The 23,707-nt window shown below is 38.9% G+C and overlaps 12 protein-coding genes across 12 annotated transcripts; 7 read left to right on the top strand and 5 right to left on the bottom strand. All coding sequences in view use genetic code 12, as the record gives it.

The window, feature by feature from the left end:
- Positions 1 to 2,020: 2,020 nt before the first annotated feature.
- TLG2 (t-SNARE syntaxin TLG2) lies at positions 2,021 to 3,250 on the top strand (the record flags this gene model as incomplete). The annotated part of the gene is made up of 1 exon (XM_064993798.1): positions 2,021 to 3,250. The coding sequence occupies one exon, from the start codon at positions 2,021 to 2,023 to the stop codon at positions 3,248 to 3,250; it is 1,230 nt and encodes a 409-aa protein (XP_064849870.1).
- Positions 3,251 to 3,597: 347 nt separating this feature from the next.
- On the bottom strand, positions 3,598 to 4,431 carry MRPL1 (mitochondrial 54S ribosomal protein uL1m MRPL1; the record flags this gene model as incomplete). Its single annotated transcript, XM_064993799.1, has 1 exon — positions 3,598 to 4,431. The coding sequence occupies one exon, from the start codon at positions 4,429 to 4,431 to the stop codon at positions 3,598 to 3,600; it is 834 nt and encodes a 277-aa protein (XP_064849871.1).
- Positions 4,432 to 4,790: 359 nt separating this feature from the next.
- Positions 4,791 to 5,258, bottom strand: MRX14 (mitochondrial 54S ribosomal protein bL34m MRX14; the record flags this gene model as incomplete). The annotated part of the gene is made up of 2 exons (XM_064993800.1): positions 4,791 to 5,142; positions 5,221 to 5,258. The coding sequence occupies 2 exons, from the start codon at positions 5,256 to 5,258 to the stop codon at positions 4,791 to 4,793; spliced, it is 390 nt and encodes a 129-aa protein (XP_064849872.1).
- A 248-nt stretch (positions 5,259 to 5,506) lies between these two features.
- DASC09_001980 (uncharacterized protein) lies at positions 5,507 to 6,265 on the top strand (the record flags this gene model as incomplete). The annotated part of the gene is made up of 1 exon (XM_064993801.1): positions 5,507 to 6,265. One exon carries the CDS (start codon positions 5,507 to 5,509, stop codon positions 6,263 to 6,265), a length of 759 nt encoding a protein of 252 aa, XP_064849873.1.
- Positions 6,266 to 6,564: 299 nt separating this feature from the next.
- Positions 6,565 to 7,422, top strand: IMP4 (snoRNA-binding rRNA-processing protein IMP4; the record flags this gene model as incomplete). The annotated part of the gene is made up of 1 exon (XM_064993802.1): positions 6,565 to 7,422. One exon carries the CDS (start codon positions 6,565 to 6,567, stop codon positions 7,420 to 7,422), a length of 858 nt encoding a protein of 285 aa, XP_064849874.1.
- A 1,357-nt stretch (positions 7,423 to 8,779) lies between these two features.
- DASC09_002000 (alanine transaminase) lies at positions 8,780 to 10,231 on the top strand (the record flags this gene model as incomplete). Its single annotated transcript, XM_064993803.1, has 1 exon — positions 8,780 to 10,231. One exon carries the CDS (start codon positions 8,780 to 8,782, stop codon positions 10,229 to 10,231), a length of 1,452 nt encoding a protein of 483 aa, XP_064849875.1.
- Positions 10,232 to 10,897: 666 nt separating this feature from the next.
- Positions 10,898 to 12,034, bottom strand: ZRT1 (high-affinity Zn(2+) transporter ZRT1; the record flags this gene model as incomplete). Its single annotated transcript, XM_064993804.1, has 1 exon — positions 10,898 to 12,034. The coding sequence occupies one exon, from the start codon at positions 12,032 to 12,034 to the stop codon at positions 10,898 to 10,900; it is 1,137 nt and encodes a 378-aa protein (XP_064849876.1).
- A 1,182-nt stretch (positions 12,035 to 13,216) lies between these two features.
- On the top strand, positions 13,217 to 15,040 carry GAA1 (GPI-anchor transamidase subunit GAA1; the record flags this gene model as incomplete). The annotated part of the gene is made up of 1 exon (XM_064993805.1): positions 13,217 to 15,040. One exon carries the CDS (start codon positions 13,217 to 13,219, stop codon positions 15,038 to 15,040), a length of 1,824 nt encoding a protein of 607 aa, XP_064849877.1.
- A 350-nt stretch (positions 15,041 to 15,390) lies between these two features.
- MGM1 (dynamin-related GTPase MGM1) lies at positions 15,391 to 18,123 on the bottom strand (the record flags this gene model as incomplete). The annotated part of the gene is made up of 1 exon (XM_064993806.1): positions 15,391 to 18,123. One exon carries the CDS (start codon positions 18,121 to 18,123, stop codon positions 15,391 to 15,393), a length of 2,733 nt encoding a protein of 910 aa, XP_064849878.1.
- A 749-nt stretch (positions 18,124 to 18,872) lies between these two features.
- On the top strand, positions 18,873 to 19,439 carry DASC09_002040 (uncharacterized protein; the record flags this gene model as incomplete). Its single annotated transcript, XM_064993807.1, has 1 exon — positions 18,873 to 19,439. One exon carries the CDS (start codon positions 18,873 to 18,875, stop codon positions 19,437 to 19,439), a length of 567 nt encoding a protein of 188 aa, XP_064849879.1.
- Positions 19,440 to 19,950: 511 nt separating this feature from the next.
- On the top strand, positions 19,951 to 22,536 carry MCM3 (MCM DNA helicase complex subunit MCM3; the record flags this gene model as incomplete). The annotated part of the gene is made up of 1 exon (XM_064993808.1): positions 19,951 to 22,536. One exon carries the CDS (start codon positions 19,951 to 19,953, stop codon positions 22,534 to 22,536), a length of 2,586 nt encoding a protein of 861 aa, XP_064849880.1.
- A 302-nt stretch (positions 22,537 to 22,838) lies between these two features.
- Positions 22,839 to 23,678, bottom strand: GPI11 (mannose-ethanolamine phosphotransferase GPI11; the record flags this gene model as incomplete). The annotated part of the gene is made up of 1 exon (XM_064993809.1): positions 22,839 to 23,678. One exon carries the CDS (start codon positions 23,676 to 23,678, stop codon positions 22,839 to 22,841), a length of 840 nt encoding a protein of 279 aa, XP_064849881.1.
- Between the last annotated feature and the right edge of the window lie 29 nt (positions 23,679 to 23,707).

The following is a 23,707-nucleotide window of genomic DNA, read 5'->3' on the forward strand; positions in this document are numbered from 1 at the left end:
TCACATTCGCATGGTATAACTAAAGGGTAGATGGATTTAAATGGGGAATGTAGTATTGTCAAAACTTTTACAAAACCCTGGATGTCTATATATGAAACCACCTTGTAGATCCAATCTTGAAGGAGTATTCAAAAAAAATAGAAAACCAATGGACACACTATTGACGACACCAAATCATAATAATTAACTCTGGATTCCTCTTCGTCTAATGAAATTTCATTATGGGTATTCCTTCTATACGATATTTGTTTATTTGTTTGTCTGTTATTTTAAGAGGCTCGAAACCGATCATGAAAGCAAACTTTGACAGAAACATTTGAAACGAACCGTATTATGATAGAATTTTTGCACTTCCATTCCATCATAATATATTTATTTCCGTCTTATTCAAAGTATGACCTTCTGTAATCTGATTGCAAAAATCAAAAATATGACCACATATTGACAAAACTAAAAAGTGCTCGCTCATTGCAATCACCAAATTTTGCAGGACTTGATTGAAAATTCTCAATATAATTCAATCTCAAATCGTTTTTTTGTTTTTTTTACGTTTAATAATTCTGGCACCAATGACGTGAACATCAGCTCCACTATTGTAAAGAAAAAGTTCTCTGTGTCTCGCATTTCCAATTGTTTTATTTTGTTATCATATTTTTGTTTTCTATTTTAATCAGTTTATATTTATTCTGAATGTTGGATGATTTGTAAATCTTTTTATTCTTTCTACAATTGTTACTGTAACGGCAATCTTTTGAGAAATGGTCATAAAGATCACATAAATGACATTTAAATCTTCCTTTTGTCCTGTTTATACTGTTAAACCTGCCATTATTCGAAATGTGATTAATTTTTAAGCTCGAAATTGCAGTTGTAAGCTCATGAAGATCTTGTGGATCTATCAACCTCAATTGCCCAGTGGAACGTTGGTTTAAACGTTGGTTAACCAGAAGATTGTAAATGGATCTGAATATATCATTATCTAGTATATCCATATTAAATTTTTCATAATATGTTAAATATTTAGATATATGAGAGACTTAGTTCATATCAACAAGGTTCATATCCATTCTCCAATGTATTTCTCGTTTCATAGGTGACCTTCATGGCTGAACTTTGGTAGATTGTCAAAGAAACAATATTAGCTTGCTTATTGAATAGTAGTTCTTGCACGATTTTGCAGTGAGGTTTTTTGATGGAGAGATTTTAAGTAATATGAACTTATTGTTGCATTACTTTATGCCATCATTATTCTCATTATGCTGTTTGCTGACGCGTTCCAAATTACCCGTGGTGATAGATAACCTTTTCGTCTTTCTGATCAGCGAGGAGACAAAAATGTAATATTTCTCAAGCTAAGATTGTCAACAGTTAGCATAAAATTCATGATATATATTCTATCACTTTATACAGTGAGAATTACACAATTCATAGTCGTCAGACATACCAATAGACTACTACAACCATTAGGAGTACTATTATTCATTTTCTCTACTATTATCATTATTACATATCAACGGTTGTGAACATTCATCAGTTAGATAGCATTCTCGTATATAAAGAGATTGGATTTTTCAAAAAGGAGGCTTTTCCTTCTTGAACCATCGAAAGAAAGTCTTTGATTTGTAGCAATTGCTAAACCAGAAAAGAAGAGCAATCTCCAAGATTAAAATCTACAAAAACGCAAAACCATCTCATGAATACAATGGAAATCAATCAAAGTAGGATATAGATATGAATTCCTTATAAGAAAAAGACATCACCCCACCCTTTCTCCCCTCAAGATTAATCTTTCTTTTATTAGCATGAATTATCGAATATTTGTTGTTGGTTACCGGGCAGTCGGTATGGGGTCATTTCCGGTGTGCTTAGCTGGATGAAAAAACTCAATTGACAGGAAAAACAAAAATTGGGGGATAGCATCTCTGCTTATGTATCATGATCTTATAATCTTACAATTTTTTTATATACTTCCTCTTTGTCAATTTGAAAAAAAAAAAACAACAACCAAAAACCTTTCCAAATGTTTAGGGATAGAACCAATTTATTCATATCGTACCGTCGTACTTTTCCCCATCATTCATTTGACAAGAAATATAAAAAAACCAAGTCGCACACCAAGAAGACCAGATTCGATCTTTTGCCCGAAGAAGAACAAGGATTGATCCTGCCGGAACAACAAGACGAATTCGCGGACTTCGAGATATCTGATGATGATAATGAAGGACCTACAAATATCCATGATGATACTGGGGAATTCGATGATTTGAATCTCAATGATGGAGAAATGGGTGGTGGTAGCAGCAGCAGCAGCAGTGCCCTACCTCCGGTTTTTATCGATATTGCTGATGAGATCGATTCGTTATTACAAGAAATTGACCAAAAGACTGGGACATTAACGAAATTGTACAAGAAGAACTTATTGCCGGGCTTCAACGATCGGAGTGTCGATGAGGAAGAGATTGAGAAGTTGAATTATTTCATAACTTCGAAATTCCAAAGTTGTTTTGCTTTAGTGAAGAGATTAGATAATATTAGGAAACGCAAGACCGCGGAAAATAGTTTTAAAAACAAGAGTGAGGTGATTATGTTGGATAACATCAAAAAGAATTACGCGTTGAAAATTCAGCAAGCGTCGCTGAATTTCCGGAAAATCCAGAATAATTACATTAAATTTTTGAAAGAGGATGATTTCGAGCCGATCACCACTAATAAGAGTCAATCGACATTGGCCAATGAGTTTGATCCAGTACTTGAGGAGTTGGAAACCGCCGAAGTCGAACAATACTCGCGAGACGCTTTACTTCAGACCCAAAGCCATTTGCAACAGTCCAACCAGCTTGATTCATTGGTGCGCCAAAGAGAACAAGAAATTAATAAAATCGCCAAAGGGGTGTTGGAAGTATCGGCGATATTCAAAGAGATGCAGACCATGGTGATTGAGCAAGGAACCATATTGGATAGAATAGATTACAATTTGGAAAACACCAAGGTAGACCTTAGGCTGGCTAATAAGGAATTAACAAAGGCCACCGAGTACCAGAAGCAAAATAACAAGTGTAAAGTGATCTTCTTGTTGGTGTTGGTGGTATGTGCATTACTAATGATTTTGATTGTTAAACCAAAGAAGCACGGAGGTGATGGCCATACTGGGGGTAATGGCAGTAATAATGGCAAGGAGAGTAATGGTGGTAGTGGTAATGACGAAAATGTTGATAGTAATTCGAATAATTATATTGATGGGGGACAATGAAAATGTTTATTAATTAAAAAATAACAGAGAAAACGTTTTAATTTTTTTGATAAAGCTATTGTCTTTTGTATGTTTTGGGATCAAAAATTTTTCAAATTATAAAATACGTTCAATCATAATTTGCAAATGGCATACCTTTTTTTCTTTCACAAACCTGTAAACTCTTGTAAAATAAACCCCAGTTAAATGGACCCATTAAATACCATCATGCAGAAGAAAAACAAACTTACACATACCCACTTACCATCATGCAAAAGAAACAAAAGAACTTACACATGTACTCCAACAGAAGAAAGATGATATTTCATAATCCTATTTACACAAAATATATTTCACTATAACAAAACTTAAAAGTCAATCTTGAACGCTGGACCATTGGTGGAAGTGATGGTAGTATGACCAATGATTGGTGGTCTCTTTGACTTGATAGTGGTAGTGGCGGTCTTGACGGCTTCTGAGGCAGCCATGATGTTCTTGATGATTTCTACATCACTGAAGCTGGTTCTCCCCACAGCAATGCTCAACAAGCCTGACTTCTGTTTGAATGGCATGGTTCCTACCGCACCTTTCAATACTGATTCCAAATCGGTTGCCATGGTTCCCTTTTTGGCATTTGGCATTAAACCTTTTGGACCCAAAGTTCTCGCGAGAGGGGCTAATTGACCTTGCATATCTGGGGTGGCAAAGGCCTTGTTGAAATTTAACCCAAGTTTGCCCTCTTTGATCTGTTCGACCAATTCTTGACCCCCCACTAACGCAGCCCCCAAATCTTGGGCAACTTTTGCTTGGACAGCATCTTCAGTGAACACCAACACTCTAACTTCTTTCAAAGGTTTAGGGAAACTGATGGCCCCAGTGAGTGGTGGAGCACCTTTATCCCCCACGATGTTCGAGCTGACGGTGATGGTCGACGCAGTCTCGGATCTTCCTACTTCTGCAGACCTGAGGTAACGTAATGCGGTAGAAATATCAGAATATAATGGATCATTGGCGACTGGGAGTTTAGCTTCGACTCTTTTTTTGGCTAACGCTTTGGCAGCGTTCTTTTTGAGTTGGTCTCTGCTGACCTGGGCCTTCTTGGCCAAAGCTATCGATGAGGTAGAGAATTTAGCCCCACGGCTCCCCAATAAGTTTGATGACAAAGGTTTGAGTGATAGTATTGATATACTGCTTTTATTCATATTGGTATTTATATTATTTTGTATTTTATAAGGATATCTTGTCCCCCTGTCCTAATCTACAATTGGATGTTTTCAATTTGATGGAAATTTTTCACCGGTTTTTTTTTTTTTTTTTCGTTCTTTCTGTCGCAGTGCACCAGCGGGCTCGCAACCAGCGGTGCTTCACAAAGCTACAAAGATGATTCAACAACAGCTAAAATTCACAGAGAATAATGATGATGATAATAATAATAATAATAATATATTGAACGAATATTTACACGTTTGTCAATTGGCGAGGGAAGCTAAGCACACACATATCTATTAGAGGAAATATCCTTGCTTTTATAATTTTCTTTTTTTTTTTTTTTTTTTTTCGATTAGTGGGCCAAATACCATCTACCCTTCTCCCTTCTTCTGGCAATAATCTTTCTGCCGTGTCTGCTACTCATTCTGCTCATGAACCCGAACTTTCTCTTTCTCTTTAATGTACTTGGTTGAAAAGTGTTACCTCTGGCCTTCCATCTTCTTTGGAAAATCCCGGTGATGGATGATGGTGACGACGACGACACGCCTAGTTCTGGAGTACCCAACACGGTGGTTGGTGACACTCTGGATATTATACTGGTGGCATTAGTGTTGTTATTATTGAGGAAAGAACGCAATGGGGAGAATGAACTGAGAGTGGTCAATGAACGGTTAGAAATGACATTTGATCTTGGAGCTGCCTGGCTGTTGACATGGATAGTTAGTAAGTAAGCTATAACAAGGATAATAATAATAATCACAGTGGTTACACGATATACGTACCTTATAGACAACTTCAACGCTGAGAAGAACAACGACATGGTTAGTGTTTGGTATAGATATATGTAATGGTGTTATATGTATCTGGCACAGTTGGTGGAATATCACCTTTTCGGTCAAAGAGAAGAAAAAAAAAAAACCAGAGAAAAACCAGAAAAGGAGGAAGGGTAATCCGCCTGCCCGATGCCCTTCAAAGAAAAGAAAAAAAAATTTCAGATTCAAATTGGTGGTTATTTATATATCTATCAAATATCAACTATCAATAATAATAATAATAATAACAATAATAATGGCCACTCTCAGACCAAGAAGATCTAATTTCTCTGCCGTGATAAAGCCAACAGTGGTGCGTCTCCAAGCAGACTCCCCAGTATCCAACGCTGAAGCAGAAAAAATATTAGGAGCTTTCCTCGCCAAAAAAGAATCGATCGATCATGATGTATTATCCGGGGCTTTCAACAATGATAGCGAAGAAAACAAGAGTACCGTGGCTGTTGCCAACTCTGCAGTGATATCACAACTTAAAAGAGTCCAAAGAGAATTGCGTGGGTTGCCACCAACTTTGGAAGCCACTAGCGCATTCACAAAGAAGAGAAAGGACAATAACACAAAGAATCACAAGAAAGAATCTAACGAGATCAAATCAGAATCAACAGGGAAACACATAAAGTTTGATGACGATGAGCCAGAAGAAGAGAACAAGGAAGAGCAAGGGGAAGAAGAAAAAGAAGAAATAATACCAGAAGAAGAGTCTGAAAAAGAAGAATCTGAAAATGAAGACGTTAAACAAGAATCAGAAGAGGAAAACGTTCCAATCAAAAAAGAAGCGCAAGAATCTGTTCCTGAAGTAAAAAAAGAAGAAACCACCCCAGAAATCAAAAAAGAGGAAGAAGGCGTCGAATTAGTAAAGGAAAAGAAGTCCAAGAAGGAAAAAAAATCTAAGAAGGAAAAGAAAGAAAAGAAGGAAAAGAAAGACAAGAAGAGAAAATCTTCTGAAGATTCTGGAGAAAAGAAGTCCAAGAAGGTCAAGACGGAGGGAGATGACTAGTTGCGAAAATAGCGACAAAAACCATGAAAGTTGGTTTCCTTTAATATATATAAATAGATGGCTGCTAAAATATACACCATTTGCATCAACAATTGTAATTAATCACAAACAGTAACTGGCAGAACAGTCAATAAATAATAAAAGATGTTACGGGACATCCGGTCTTCCTGCACGTGTCTCATCGCCCGGAAAGAATTTTTTTCAAACGTGAAATTTTTTAGCGCTAACAAATAATAAGAACCATCATATAAATCATATACAATAATAATAATAATAATAATAATAATAATATAGCCAATATGATCAGAAGACAGGCCCGTGAAAGAAGAGAATACCTCTATCGTAAAGCTTTAGAGCTTCAGGAATCATCGCTACAACAAAAGCGTCAACAAATCAAAGCGGCGCTCGCCAGCGGTAAACCCCTTCCAAAAGAAGTGGCCGAGGATGACAAGCTTCAAAAAGATTATCTTTACGATGAATCGATTCAGGACGTTGTGGATGATGAGTACGCTGCCCTTAGTGGGATTCAAGAACCAAAAGTGGTAGTGACCACCTCCAGAGACCCAAGTTCACGGTTGCTCCAGTTTTCCAAAGAGATCAAACTTCTTTTCCCTACCTCGGTGAAATTGAATCGTGGTAATTATATTATGCCTAATCTTGTGACTGCTTGTAAAGCCAGTGGGACCACCGATCTTTTGGTGGTGCATGAACATCGTGGGGTTCCGACCTCCCTCACGATCTCCCATTTACCCCATGGGCCAACCGCGTGTTTCACCATTCACAACGCCGTGTTAAGACACGATATTTTCAATGCTGGGAACCAGAGTGAGGCGCATCCTCATTTGATTTTCGAAAACTTCACCACCAAGTTGGGTCAACGTGTGGTGACAATCCTCAAGCATTTGTTCCCTCCAGGAGTCAAGAAAGACAGTCCTAGAGTGATATCGTTCATCAATAATGGGGATTTCATCAGTGTGAGGCAGCATGTGTACGTGAGAACTAGAGACGGAGTGGAAATCGCTGAAGTGGGGCCAAGATTCGAATTGAAGTTGTTCGAGTTGAGATTGGGTACTTTGGAGAACAAGGATGCCGATGTTGAATGGAAGTTGAGAAGATTTGTCAGAACCGCTAATAGAAAAGACTATTTGGCTGAGTAGACTTTCTTCATACTTTTTTTTTTTTTCCCTACTTCTTATATTCTTTTGTCATTTTTCTTCCTTTTCTTTCATTGTTCATCGTTTTTCCATACATAATCGAATAAAAGTTGTACTATATCCTTAATTTTCTCAAATGATTTTCGTTAATTTGCATTGAAAGATGGTATTGTTAATAATAGAGATCAAGTAAATGTGCCAATCATATGTATATCATTCGTGGGATATTTTTGATTGGTGTGATGTCAAAGTGGCAGCATGTATTACTTACTAAGCATCGAAGTAAAAATGACACTTATTATTGAAATGATACTTATTTTACATGAATGTTTTTTTTTTTTTTTTTTTTTTTAAATAAACAGGATCATTTGTATCTATTTTTATTGTTTAATTAAATGGTATTGAATGTTTTGTTGATATTCTGTGGAAGTATCGTGCCCCGCCTGTACACTTTCCAGTGTTTACCAGATCGATGGAATGTACCGATATCCTCCAATGGTATATAAAATGGTGGTTCAATTATTCGACATAGTAAGTTACTATTTACTAAATAAATATATTGTTCAGCCAACAATCATTATAATATTTTACTTTCCAGCCCCTCATTTGGCCATTACTGACTACTATATTACTACTTACTTCCTTATCTCTGTCACCACTCTCTCTCTCTCTCTCTCTCTCTCTCTCTCTCTCTCTCTTTTATCTCCGATCTTTATATTCTCTTTTAACCACATTTTATCTGGATACAAAATGGTTTGACTTTTCTCATTTTTTAATTCTTCTTACGACAATTAACGTATTACTTGGTCAACCTAATCAAAATTAATATGCATCACTAATTTACTTATCAAAATCAACCCCTTATTTTGTGACACCCGACCCTTATATTCCAGTTTTTGATACAACCAGTGTCAGTTAGAGAAGCAATGACAATTAGATACCTACCACTGGTGGCAATGAACCCAACTGCCCATCCACCATGATCTACGAAATAACCATCGCTTCGGGGAACGATACCCCAGTATATTCGATACGAGACATCCTGCGGTGATAAGTGCTTTTTTAGGAGTCATCATCGATATGAGTCAGTTATCTCAAAAAAATTTTTCACACATAAAAAAAAAAAAAAAAAAAAAAAAAACTATACTTGGTTCGGTGAACGACCCCCGTTGGCAAGCGACCAGTAATTTCCTGTCTTTTTGGTTATTTAAACCCTGGATCCACTCGTCTCCGATTAAGGTACTTCTTATATTTGCTTTTGTCTCCAAGAGCGTTTTCTTTTTCGGTTGGTCTTTTTACCTTTATCAAATTCGTCACCATTCGTCCGTCTAATATTTGGTTCAAAACATTTTGTCAGAAAATGTCAGCAGCCCCACCAGCCCCTAAACTCACCCTTGGTGATATCAACCCATTGACCCTCCAGGCCAAGTACGCCGTTCGTGGGAAAGTTCCAACCCGTGCCGAAGAGCTCAAGAAGCAACTTGCTGCTGATCCAACTTCGGTGCCTTTCAAAGCCATCATCAATGCCAATATCGGGAACCCTCAACAATTGGACCAGAAACCCCTTAGTTTCTACCGTCGTGTGACTTCCCTTATCCAAAACCCTGATCTTCTTGACATTGAAGCGGTGGTCGCGGCTTATCCTCCAGATACTGTGGCCCGTGCCCGTAAATTCTTGGCTAGTGCCAAATCGGTTGGCGCTTATTCCAACTCCCAAGGGGTGGAATCCGCCAGATCTAGCGTTGCTGAATACATTTCCAAAAGAGATGGTTATCCTGCCAGCAAGGACGATATCTTCTTGACCAACGGGGCTTCTGCTGCCGTCGAATATATCCTTGAAACCTGCTTGTCCGGGGAAAAATCCGGGGTGTTGATTCCAATTCCTCAATACCCATTATACACCGCGTTGATCAGTCTTTTAGGAGCTACTGCCATGCCATACTACCTTAAAGAACAAAGTGGGTGGTCGATTGACGCTACCGAAGTCGAAAAATCCGTGGTGGAAAAATTGGCTAACGGTGTCAAGACCAAGATCCTCGTGCTTATTAACCCAGGTAACCCAACCGGGGCGATCTTGAGCGAAGAAGCCATTGGTGAATTGTTGACCATCGCCGCTAAATACGGGATCGTGGTGATTGCCGACGAAGTGTACCAAGAAAATGTTTACGAAGGGAAGTTTATCAGTACCAGAAAAGTCCTTAAGAACTTGCAAGCCCAAGACCCAACTTTCTACGGTAATGTCCAATTAGCATCATTGCACTCGACTTCCAAGGGGGTTTCTGGGGAATGTGGTCAAAGAGCAGGGTACATGGAACTTATTGGGTTCAGTGATGAAGTCAGAGCCATTTTCGTGAAAATGGTCTCGATTAACTTGTGTTCTGTGGTCACCGGGCAAGCAGTGATGGAAATGATGGTCAACCCTCCAAGTGTTGGCGATGCCAGTTACGAACTTGACCAACAACAACGTGGTGATATCTTCAAAGCTTTACAAGACAGATCCAAGTACATGACCGATGCTTTCAACAAGATGAACGGTATTGAATGTCAAAAGGCCGAAGGGGCCATGTATTTGTTCCCAAGAATCCACTTGCCTGAGAAATTCGTTGCCCAAGCTCAAGAAAAGGGGGTTCAACCAGATGAATTGTACTGTTTGGAACTATTGGAAAACACCGGGATCTGTACCGTGCCAGGTTCAGGGTTTGGTCAAGTTGAAGGAACTTACCACTGTAGAACCACTTTCTTGCCACCAGGGGTTGAATGGATCAATGCTTGGGAAAAATTCCATAACGAATTCATGAGTGAATATCAATGATTATATATAAGTATATATATTGTTTAGGATAAGTTTTTGGTGATTTTTTTTTCAGATTAGTATATTATAAGTTAAGTAAATTTTTTTTTTTTCTTGCTTGATGTAAAATTTTTCCACCATTTATTAATTTGATCGGTATGCACATATATATATTGCCTAAATAAGCAGATCTATAACGCATCTATGATTTATTAGGAACAAATCAATGGTAAAAATAGCTAAAGTTGAAAATAGGTTTGATTCACATTTGGTTGATATTTTCGATCTGGATCAATGCCAATCTAGGCCTAGGCCAAGTCAAAGTCAAATATGCATATAATACGACCATTAGCTATTGTTCCGAAAAACTTTTCTACTTGAAATTCAAATACTTAATTAAAGTTATGATTTATTATTATATCAATTACAAAAACCACAAATTTTCACAGAACAAGGAGAGGCAACTAAAAAGAACTCAAATGACTAAAATCAAACCTTTGGAAAGGAAAAAAAAAAGAATGATGATGATGAATAAAAATAAGAAGAATAAATGAGTATTAAAGACTTTTAGATAAACGGTTTGAAAATCCAAAAGTAAATGAAAGAATCAAGAATAACAATGAAAAAGAATTGATGAAAAAAGAAATGATGACAAAAAAATAACTAGAGTGCTGGTTTTAAATAAACTCAGGCCCATTTACCAATCAAAGCCATAAGCAAAGCACCCAAAAGAGTACAGAAAATGTTGAAAGATAATTTGACAAGGTCTTGTTTAGCTTCATCGTTGAAAATGAAATCTCTAGCGAGCAATTCAACCAAACCAGTGTAAATCAAAATACCAGCAGACAAAGAATCAAGGACACCAGAGACGATAGAAGCGGTGAAAGAATCAGAAGCATAACTGTTTCTAACCCCCAAACCAATAGCAACGGAAATTGGAGTGACAAGACCATAGGCGATACAAAGGGCATAAGCCAAGAAAATTGATTTTTCTTTTGGCCATTCAATGGCAGACAAACGAGCACCGATACCCAAACCTTCGAAAGATTGATGGAAAACAAGGACAATATAAAGAGTCTTGAATTCGTCGTAGTCAGTAGAACCCAAATTCAAACCAATAATGACGGAGTGGAAGATGACACCAAATTCCAACATGAGGAAAGCGGCAATTTGTTTCTTGAAACCACTTTCACTAACTTCAGTTTCTTGGACAGAGTCTTCTTCGTAATCGAAATTAGTTTCCTTGACTTTTTCTTGGGTGTTGGCAGTTTCAATATCACCGTGAACGTGGTTTGGAGTGTGAGAATGGACGTTGGAAGATTCTGGTTGGCCGGTGATGAGCTTTTCAACGTTTGGTTCAGCACCAACACATCCGTACTTTCTTTCGACGTAAACTTCAGACACAAGTTCAACCAAGAAGATGGAGAAAACAGAAACAAGAATCAAAGCTGGAGGCCAAGAATAGACTGCCCAGTTACCCCAACCACCGACACAGGTGTTTGGACCGATTTCCCCGTAAGCAGGGTCCATAAGATGAACAAACGCAGTGGCGACGATAACACCGGCACCAAAGTAACGGGCAAATAGATAAAAGTAAAGAGGGACTCTGAGACCATGACGTTTACAAAGCAATGGTAAAAGGGTGACGAAAGTTGAGACGATCAAGATGACGAAGATCGAACCGATTCTGGTGCCGGTTCCCCCAGTGAAGGCTGGACCGGCATCGTAGAAGCCTTGGAGGACACAAGTTTTGAAAGCGTCGGAGACATTTTCGTCGGTAAGGAAGATTTCATCGACGTCGCCGCTAAAACCCCAGTTGACCATGATTTATGTTGTAAATAATTTTGATTTTATTCTTTTTGACCTGCTGCAGGGTATGATGGGTATTAATATGATTATATGAAGGAGATCCAAGGAGTGGTAGATCTGAGGACAATGGAGACCGTTGTTGATAGAGAATTTAAACTAGAATAGGGGATAACTGTACAAGAAAACCGAAGGGTTGATGATCGTTATATAATCGCTAAATGGCAATAACCACCATGGTTATCAAATTTTTTTTTTTTTTTTTTGCCTTGCAGAAAAAGAAAAAAGAATTAAAGTTTCCCACGGGTTTGGTCTGGTATGAAATGACACAGGAGTTTATACTACTAATCACCTTTCTTTTAGTGAGCCATATGCTATGTATCCTGTTGTCACCAGAGCTATAATTAGCGGCTATTATTATTCTATGTGACTGCTAAGATATTACTAGCATTATCGTCTAAGGTTAATAGAGTAAAGATCGGAGATCTCTAAGGGGCTGCTGCGTATTCGCAGTTGAATCACTGTTGACCACCATGGTGATTCAACCTTTTTTTTCCATTTTCTTCAAGTATCTTTTCTTTTTTAGAGCTTTTCTTGGGGTGGTTTGGCAGTGGAATACCAAAGACAGCGATTCCCACGAGAATATTCCTGAAGTTTTTTCACACTGTTGTGGTTGCGCCGTTGGGGAAGATAACCACCACGGTGGGTTAGTGCTGTATCGTTGGCGATCGCAGTAATTATTATACCGCCATCAGCACCCACTGGAGGGTTTCCATGTGAATGCTCGGTTCTTCCAGGATTGGCTGACAATTCCCTTAATAATGCCTATCATATTACCGTTATTGTCGCTGTGGCATGATCCCAGGCTGTAACACTGCTGGGCAGCCGGTTTTTCGGTAGGGGGGGGGGGGAGGGACCAGTTTCTACCATTGCATTATTATTTAGAGATCGTCGGCTCCTCCTTCTCTTTCTTCCTTATGAATCATATCCCCCGCCAGATACCCACCCACCCATACGGACATAACCAACCAACAATCATGGCGGTCTTTTTCTTCTTTATCCATTCATTCATCCGCACTGGTGGTGTACACCATAATATCCGGGTGACCCCCACATCACCAACCATCACAAAAATTAGCGCCGTCAAAGACCACCACAGATCAGCTCTCCACCGAGTATCAGTATACACACACTAATGCAATGGCGCTTCTAGAGGTGCTACAGAGAAAGATACACAAGTATGGGCTCGTTCCAAAGCTCATCAAGGCCCTCCCCATCATCTCCCTCGTGTGCGCCCTTGTCGGCACTGGGTGGATCTTGTACCTCCCAATCGATGGACAGTACCGCAAGACTTATATATCAGAAAACGCATTGATGCCCTCCCAGGCATACTCGTACTATCGTGAATCTGAATGGAACTTTCTCAGAGGTTATCGCGATGAGCTTCATAATCTTGTGGCCAATTCTACCATCGAAAGAAACGCCGAAGTGAAAAATTACCTTACAGAAGCAGGATACACCGCCGCCGAACATCACTACACCCCGTCCAACGCCAACGAATCGGGATCAAACGTTTATGGTATCTTAAACGCCCCCAGAGGTGATGGTACCGAAGCAATGGTGATTGTGGCTCCATGGACTACCTCCGATGGCACTTACAACGAAAATGGTATCGCGTTGGCCATGGGAATGGCTCGTTATTTTGCTAGGTGGACCATTTGGTCAAAGAACATTATTTTGGTGATCCCTGAAAATAACCAGTTTGCCTTGCGCTCCTGGGTGAAATCGTATCATAGCTCCCTTGATTTGACCGCAGGATCGATTGAAGCGGCACTTGTCATTGAATACCCAGGAAGTGGTGATTATTATGATTATCTCGAAGTTTCTTACGAAGGGGTCAATGGTCAATTACCAAACTTGGACCTTCTCAATACCGCCATCTCCATCTCTGAACATGAAGGAATGAAAGTTTCGTTACAAAAAACCCCTAAAGATCAAATTGGTGAAAACACTTATTGGTCAAGACTCACCGTACTTTTCAACGGTATTAAAGCCCTCGCGTTGGCAGGCCTTAAAAGATCTAATGGGTGTGAGGTCTTTTCTGGTTATCGTATCCAAGCAATTACTCTTCGAGCCGTGGGTGATAATGGCAGTGTTGATATTACCACTTTGGGTCGGGTGATTGAAGCCACTTTCCGTTCCGTCAACAATTTGCTCGAGAAATTCCACCAATCATTCTTCTTTTACCTCATGTTGGCCCCAAGAAATTTCATCAGTATTGGTACTTATTTACCATCCGCAGTGTTTTTCTCCGTGGCCTTTGCCCTTGCCGCGCTTTCAGAAATCCTTAATTGTGGCTTACCATTGCCTGTCTTGGTAGGATCCGGTACTAAAGTCCTCCTTACTTTCCTCAGCATTACTGCCTCATCATTATTACTTGGCTCTTTAGTGCTTTTCTTCCCCGTCCCTGCATCACTTATATACTATACTTTCCTCATTTTTGGGCTTATCGTCGCATCACTTCCTACAAAACAACTTCTTCTTGCCGCATTGGCTCGTCCCTGGGGGAAACTGAATCCTGCCAATCCATATATTCAACTCGCAAGTTCCGCCCACCTTCTTCATGCGGTTTGTCTTCTTTATGCTTCACTTATCATCACTCTGATCCTCGTGGTGAATTTTTCCCTCGCTTACACCATGAGCATTTGTATGCTCCCCCTCACTTTTGTCAGACCAATCACTCTCAGATCAAGCAACTACCAAGAAAACATCAACGCGGTATCGCTATTATTATCGTGCCCGTTCTTCATTGTCTTGTTGATTGGGATTCTCGATGGTGATTTTACCAATGGTCCAGTCGAAGTCATGCAAGGATTGTTGACCAGTTGGAAAGATTTTGATTGTTGGACTTGGTCGATCGTAATTGTTGGATGGATCCCAGTATGGATTGGTTCCGCAGTTTGTGGGTCATTAATTGTTGATGAATCAGAATACGGGGTGGTTGATTTGAAAAAGGATTTATAATTTGACAATTTTGTAATAAATAAAAAAAAAAAAAAATGCACAATTTAGTTTCTCTTTACAAAAAAAAAAAATAATGAAAAAGAAAACTACAAATTAGATGATATCATATTGTAGATGATAATATCTATATCTACTAGATATAGAAGTATATCAGGTAATAGATATTAAAAATACAAGACAAGAAAAAAACAAGCGTTATAATCATCAACACAAACCAATCCTCATGAGAAAAAAAACAAAAAGAAAAGAAAAGAAAACGAGATGAAAAGCAAATAAGAAGGAAAAAAAAAAAAACAACAACAAAAATATAAAATAAAAACGGCTATACACAAGAACTCAATTATGTTATTTCATTTAAAATGAACTCCGCTATTTTTCAAAGCAATAATATGTTCAATCTTTGTCATTGCTTCCTCCAACAATTCCTTTCTTTGTTGTAATTCAATATGACGTTTGACCTTTGGATCCTCTTTGGCAATTTTCTCAATGGTTTCTTTGCCAAGCGCACCCAAACTCAATTTCTGATCCAAATCTCTTGGGAAGTTATAGTAGAAATCACTTAATAACTCAACATTGAGGAACAAAATCGCAGTTTGTGTGAGCTTGTCAACCACAGAGTTAAGGAAAATCTCCGGACACTTGTACTTATTTTCCTTGGTAGCACAACCGTTGGATTTGATCGCCGTCAAACGCAATTGAAGAAGAGAAATCCGATCCTGAAGGAACATTGCTTCCCTACCTTTAAGAAGAAGCTTCTTGGAAAACTGTAACGATTCTTCATGTGGGGCAATATTGGTTTCATCATGATTGTTACCCATGTACTTATCAATATAAGAAACAACATTCTTCAATTTACGTCCCCCAACTTCATCTTTCAAAGCCTTATAAGCTTCAGAGCTTTGTCTAATTTCTTCGCCTAGTAGCCTGATGGTATGTTCTCTTGCAACTTTCCATTCACGGTCTTCCAAATCAATTTCGTACTTGTATGGCTTAATACAATTTTCAACTTGGTCAGCCGTCAGGTAATAACGGGAGTTCAACACCGACATCGCTGACTTCATGACAATTTCCTGAGCCAACGGATGTTTTTGTAAACTGGTGTTCATGGTGATATCGTTGATTTCATCTAATAATGCATTGGTAATCAAACTAGTGGATAATCTTCCAACCCCTAATTTTGTAAGACTCGACGTGGTCAAATCGAGTTTTCTATGCCAGTATAAATCAGTATCCGAAGCATTTTGTAAATCCTCCAAAATTGGCTCACTGTACAGGGTTGGCGCTTTACCGTCCAACGCCAATGGCTTATTCCAATATCTAAGTGCCAACAAATCCAAGACTTTTTGATCCAACTCACAGCGTAACAATGAACGGATCTCATGTCTACCAAACTTGGTACTAAGGTCTTTCACTCCAACCTTGACGGCATCCAAATTAGATGCCAAATAGGTTTCAGGAGTTAACATTCTATCATTAAACTCGACCTTGAATTTATATGAAGCATCTTCCAATTCTTGTTGAATGGCTTGATGGGTTGGTTTAAGCGAAGCTGACATCGATTTCTCCAAAATTTTCATCAATTTTTTTTTCAAAACTTTTGTACCCACAGTAGCATTATAGAAATACTTCTCATTCTGTTCACCAAAGAAATAAGCATTTTCATTAGCCTGCAAATCTTTACTCAAATTAGTTTCTCTTTTTGTAAGGAATAAAGCCGATGATTTAGCTGGCACTTTGGAAACAACCCCAACATAGCCCATCTTAAGAGGGTAGCGGTTGTTTCTAAGAACGTCTCTGCCACGTTGGGCACCGACCAAGTCCATTTTTGTAATAACACCCAAAGTTCTTTCACCCAAAGGATCTACCAACTTTGCCGCTCTAAGAGCTGATGAATTAGCTAAATCAACATCAGCTGGGGAAATTGCCAAAATAATGTTTGGTGGTTCCAAGTATTTCATACAAAGCTCTCGAATCTTTTGCTTCAATTCTCTTGGTTGATCATCTGATTGCACTTGAATATAACCTGGTAAATCAATTAAAGTCAAATCTGGAGCTCGTGGGGATCTAATGGTAAGTCTGATCGGGTCATTAGATACTGCAGTAGAAGCAGGGACTGCCAAGTTCAACTCAAGTAAAATTTTGGAAACCTCATCAAAATTGGTGAACTTATCCATTTTTAAGTCAGTAAACTCTGCAGTCTCCAAATTATTCTCTGGATCATTCACTAAAGTCAATTCGATGGGTCTTCTAGTAACCATGTTATCACCTTTTGGTAAAAATTGCTTTCCTACAATGGCTTCCAACACCGAAGATTTCCCAGAAGATTGTGAACCCACAACCACAATGGACGGTAGCTTCAAAGAATCGTTTTGATCAACTTTGGATAGGAGGTTACTGATTTCAATCATTTTTTTCGTCAAGTTCAAAATCTGATCATCCATATTCCCTTTAGCTCTGTCAGGATCTTCATCTTCATCTTCATATATTTCTTCTTCCTCCTCTTCCTCTTCCTCTTCTTCTTCAACAAATCTTGGGATTCTAGTTCTATCATTTCCATCATTACCAGAACTTGCTGCCAAAGCTGCAGCTGCAGCACCTCCAGCACCTGGAGATGATTTATTGTTTTGATTATCGCCAGAATTTCCATCTTTGCCAGACAGACCACCAGGAAATTTGATATTTATATTTTCAAATGCACCACTAAACCAATCATAGTTTGATTTAGCAAAGTCTTTGATTTTATCTAGCTGGTAAGTGGTATAAGTGGTAGCTTCTTCGACCTTATAGGCGACATAAGTACCACCAGCAGCCAATCCGCCACCAATCGCTGCAGGAAGTTTAATGATCTTGAACGCAAACCTGGGTATCGAGGTGAAGGAAATAAAACGGACGGCATCACCAGAAATGGCCTTTGATGACGATAGGTAGATCAGTCTTTTTGGAGTGAGTCTATATCTAGAAAGGTCATTTGAGTTGAATAAGTATGATAGGTTGTGCCTTTGAGGATTTGTAAGTCGCTTGCGAGAGAGACGCCTCATTAGGATCGCTGAATGGTCCAAACAACAACTTAGTTGTCTCAGCATGCTGGCATATACCTTAAGAAGCAACAATATTCAGTCTATATAATTTCTGCGAATATGTCTAATACCAAAGGCGAGATGAGATGACATTAAACGCGCTAACCAAATTTTTTCTTTTTCCTTTTTTTTTTTTTTTTTTTGTGATTGTTCTCAAAAATTGCCACCGTGCAAGAATTACTAAACGCATCCGGTGGTGATTCTAATATAATCATGTATCCTCATATTTGCCCAAACAAATAGAGAAAAGGTAGTTGGGAAATCCAGCATTCTATTTTTAATTTATGTAGACTGAAATTTCCATATGACGTATGGATAATAGGGTCTTCTGTGCTGAACTGCGGTATCTGCTTTTAGGCTTGCCACTTTTCAACCAATTTGTGTAGGAGCATGGACCATGGCTTGTAGCATCAAATAGATGAAACACTAAACAAAACAAATTTTGAAACCAGAACTGTCATAAAAAAACACTGGCGACAGCCTCCCAACCCCCCCAAGAACCGCAACCGTGGGCAAGTGATGTGGAAACCAAAAAGTCTGCTGGGCTTTTTTAGTCTGTGCAGTTGCAACGTTTCAACTGTATGCATGTCTTCTCAACATAACTTCCATATTTCTGGGCTCTCCTATAAGTAGCCGAACCCATCCTTCAGATATTTATGATCGATGAATATTCATCTCCAAAGTATCTACTTTTGGTAAAATAGACAGACATACCTTTTTAGAACACATCATATTATAATCTTATCACCTTCGAGATGCAGTTTTCCAACGCTTTTGCTCTTGCCATTTTGGGCTCTGTCACCTCCGCCATTACAACCGTCACAATTCCTGGCTCTACTCTTGTCATCAGCACCAACACTGTTGTAAGCTACACTAGTAGTGATTACTTGATCATTAATACCTTCTACGGTACTGGTGACAGTACTGCTACAACCGGTTCTTCCCCTTCTACTACTGGTACTTCCAGTGTTAGCACCACTAGTGGTACCTCTACCGGGTCTGTCACTAGTTCCACCAAAACCTCTTCAGCAACAAGTGTGAGCACTTCAAGTGCAGTTTCTTCTTCGATTTCCGAATCGCTCGTTGAAACCGATACCGCTTCTGATACATCCTCTATTAATAGTGCCAGTGAATCAAGCTCTGATAGTACCATCACCAGTGTGGTTAGTGCTACTGGTAACTCATCTACCGTTGCATCTTCAACTTCCTATTCAGAATCTGTAGGTAACGCAACCAGTTCTAAATCACACGGTGCTGGTAATGCTTACGGTGTTTCTTCCGGATTTCTCATGGCTGGTTTTGCTGCTATTGTGTTACTTTAGAGCTGCTGTTACATTTTTTCACCTCAATTCTATTCCAATCCACTCACTGAAAAGTATTTTAATCTCATTCTAATTTCCTGTCTCTTTCATTATCCCTTCATTTCTGCGAATCAAGCCAGCCTTGATTTTCCAAACGGATACCGTTGTTTTCTCATTTTTTTTACTCTTTGTTCTTTTTTAGATAATTTTTTTGTCATTTCTTGCTCTATCTGATACACTATAATCCCAGCTTACTTCAGTTTCTCAAATATGCTATCTTTGTAGTGTAATATTTGTTGATCTATGATTATAATAATAATAATCTCAACAGCCCTCAATTGATAAATAACGCGTCTTACCCCCACTGACGCGAACCTTTTTTTGCTTCAACAATTTTCCCGATTGGGAACAATAAGGAAAAAACACGAAAATTTTTGGAGGGATTGTCCAGAAAAAATCTATAACTGAATTGCAACCTACAGTTTTCTCCCTTCAACTCAACACCATCTATTCACATATCCACACCTCAGACATGACTGATGCAACAGAAATAGATATTAATGATGCCTTGTTTGGGGACAGAGTTCACCTTTTCCAAGAATTCTTAGATTCCAGCTCGACGAATCAAACCACAGACACCGATTACAGAGAGGCTATCAGATCTATGCTCCAGAAAGGCTCCAAAAGATTGATTGTTTCTCTCGATGATATTAGAAACTGGAACAGGGAATATTGGAATGGTCTACTCAATGAACCTGCCGATTTCTTACCTGCATTTGAAAAAGCGTTGACCGATACCGTCAATGCTGTGTTTGATCCTTCCTCAATGCCAAATATTGATTTTGATGACAGAACTCGTTTCTTCCTTGGATTCAAGGGTGCCTTTGGCTCACATCAATTGAGTCCAAAAACCATCAAATCAAGCTTTTTGTCTAAATTGGTATCTATTGAAGGTATTGTCACTAAAACCTCCCTTGTTAGACCAAAGTTGGTGAGGTCAGTGCATTTCAGCGAAGCTAAGGGCCAATTTTACTACAGAGAGTACAGTGATCAAACTACTTCTTTCAACCCCATCACCTCCGCTGCAGTTTATCCAACTGAGGATCCTGATGGAAATAAGATTGTCACCGAATACGGTTATTCCACTTACAAAGATCACCAAAAAGTTTCCATACAAGAAATGCCAGAAAAAGCTGACCCAGGTCAGTTACCAAGATCTATTGAAATCATCTTGGATGACGATTTGGTAGACAGTGTCAAACCTGGTGACAGAGTTCAAGTCGTTGGGGTTTACAGAACTTTGGGAAGTGGTGGTAACAATGCCAACTCGTTTAGAACCGTTGTGTTGGCAAACTCGGTTTACCCAATCCGTACAATTTCGACTAACACCGTGACTTTGCAGACTATTACCGACGTAGACTTTAGAAACTTCACTTCGGTGAAAAAGAAGGGAAAACTTCTTGAAAAAATGTCCCAATCTTTGGCCCCAAGTATTTATGGTCATGACATGATTAAGCAAGCAGTTTTGTTGATGCTTTTGGGAGGGGTTGAAAAGAATTTAGATAATGGTACTCACTTGAGGGGTGATATTAATATTTTGATGGTTGGTGATCCTTCCACTGCTAAGTCTCAAATTTTGAGATTTGTCTTAAATACTGCTTCATTGGCCATTGCTACTACCGGTAGAGGTTCTTCGGGTGTTGGTTTGACTGCTGCTGTGTCCACTGATAGAGAAACTGGAGAAAGAAAGTTAGAAGCCGGTGCCATGGTTTTGGCCGACAGAGGTGTGGTGTGTATTGATGAATTTGATAAGATGTCTGATGTCGATAGAGTTGCTATTCACGAAGTTATGGAACAACAAACCGTTACTATCGCCAAAGCTGGTATCCACACCTCTTTGAATGCCAGATGCTCGGTTATCGCTGCTGCTAACCCAGTTTTCGGTCAATATGACGTTCATAAAGATCCTCATCAAAACATTGCCTTGCCAGATTCGTTGTTATCCCGTTTTGACTTGTTATTTGTCGTGACTGATGATATCACCGATACCAGAGATAGAAAGATCTCTGAGCATGTATTGAAAATCCACAGATACTTGCCAAAGGGATATGCGGAAGGCGAACCTATTAGACAATTCCAGAATCTCTCGTTAAACACAGGCGATGATCCAGATCAAGTTCAAGATCCAGAGAATCAAACTACAGATGTGTATGAAAAGTTCAATCCATTATTACATGGTGGTGCTCTTGAATATTTCCAATCAAAGTCTACAAGAACCATCAAGGAACTCAAACTTTTCTCTTTACCATTTATTAGAAAATACGTACAATACGCCAAGGATAAGAAACCAATTTTGAGTGAGAAAGCCGCCAACCATATTGTCAAAGTATATGCTGGTTTGAGAAATGATGCTGCTAAAAACAATGCCAAAAATACTGCACCAATCACTGCCAGAACTTTGGAAACTTTGATTCGTTTGGCCACGGCACACGCTAAGTTACGTTTGAGTTCTTCAGTCACCATAGTTGATGCTGAAGAAGCTGAAAGAATTCTCAGATTTGCATTGTTCAAAGAAGTTATCAAGCAAAAGAAACACAAGAAAAGAAAGGTTGCCAAAACAAGGGCAACAGAAGATGATTCTGATATTGAATCAGTGGATGATGAAGAAGACGAAATGGAATTCGAAGATGAGGATGAAGATATGGATGAAGTTCAGGAACATATTTCAAAGGATAGCGAAGAACCACCAAGATCATCAACCCGCCAAAGACAAGAACCAAGTCCCGAAACTGAATGGGAAATGGTTAATAATCCAGAATCGACTAGTAACTTGCCATTGCATGAAGCTGCTGAAAACCAATCTGCTCCTGTCGTTGATGCTGCCGCTACTGAAATTTCTGCTTCCAGATTGAGCAAGTTCTCCAAGATCATGGCGCAATTGGCCAAAAGTGAAATATTCGATGATGATTCCTGTGCTACCGAATTACTTATTCAAAAAGTGAATGAGGACTTGCCAACTGAAGAGAAATATAGCGAAGATGAATTTGAGCAAGCGTTGAACAAAATGAGTGACAAGAACCAATTGATGATCGCTGAAGGCAAGGTATGGATTGTTTAAGCGTTTATGCAGTTTGCAATTTTTTTGGTTGTTTAAGTGCTTGTGCAATTTGTTATTTTTTTATTTGTTCGTCATCTGTATTCTTGTTTCTTGGGTTTAAATTTATCATTTCTGGGTCTTTTTTTTTTCAAGCTACTTTTTTTTTCTTCTACACAGTGGTGGTTTCTCGTTACTATTAATAAATTAATATAATAATTTTTTAGTTTAATCAAATTCCAATTATTCATTACACAAAAAAAACCAAGTGTGATAAGAATAACATTCGTTGACGGGAAGAATGGTCTAACATATATTAGAATAATTTAAACAGGCACAAAAGAGCCGATAAAACATAAAACTCCACCGACTAAACTACCAAGGTAGGCACCGATCACCAAACTAATTGGGTACATCTGCCAATCTCTATCCCAATCTAAAGGTATAGTCAAAACACCTGCCCAACCACCCAAGGCACTAGCCAAAGCCACCAAGTAGACAGAGTTTTTCAAAAGGAACTTCCAATTAGATAATTCCACAATGAGATTGCACCAATGGTTAGAATTGAACTGATACACCATGATTAATGGGAAAGTCACAAGCATTGAAAGGTGCAAAGAAAACAATAATGTCTGGCTTTGAAATGCAAGAATCGGTGACCCTAGTAGCACCGCGACCGCATATATTACCACCGACGATAGAAGCGCGGCCAAAGTGGCAGCAAAAACGAGCGAAGGGCTAAGATCCAATCTTTTAGTTCTTGTGGCCGTCGTGGTGGTGGTGGTGGTGGTACTTCTTTTCTTTTCGCTTATCGGAACGGCGACACTGAAAGTCGACAACCATAACAACTGGCCGAAATAGGTCAATGGTAACGCCTTGAGAAGAGTAAAGTTGATAGTATCATATTTTATCAACAGCTGATAGTCAACGTATAATAAATAATAGATGATTCCCAAACTTTGGAAAGGAATATTGTAGAATTTGAACTGGATCATTGGTGTGGCCAGATGTAATTTTGATTTCAAAGTTGGCGACGTTGGTTCCGCACCAGTCGCTAAATTCTTGGAATCACCATCGTCGACGTCTCCCCAGGTGACAGATTTCTTTATCGACGTCCCTTTTTTAAGACCCATGCCTGCTTTAGATTTTTCTGATATGTTATTCATTGACAGAAATTTGGGCTGACATCGCAGTT

Source organism: Saccharomycopsis crataegensis (genome assembly GCF_037102585.1).
Source record: "Saccharomycopsis crataegensis DNA, jcf7180000000072, whole genome shotgun sequence".
Classification (NCBI taxonomy): Eukaryota; Fungi; Ascomycota; class Saccharomycetes; order Ascoideales; family Saccharomycopsidaceae; genus Saccharomycopsis; species Saccharomycopsis crataegensis.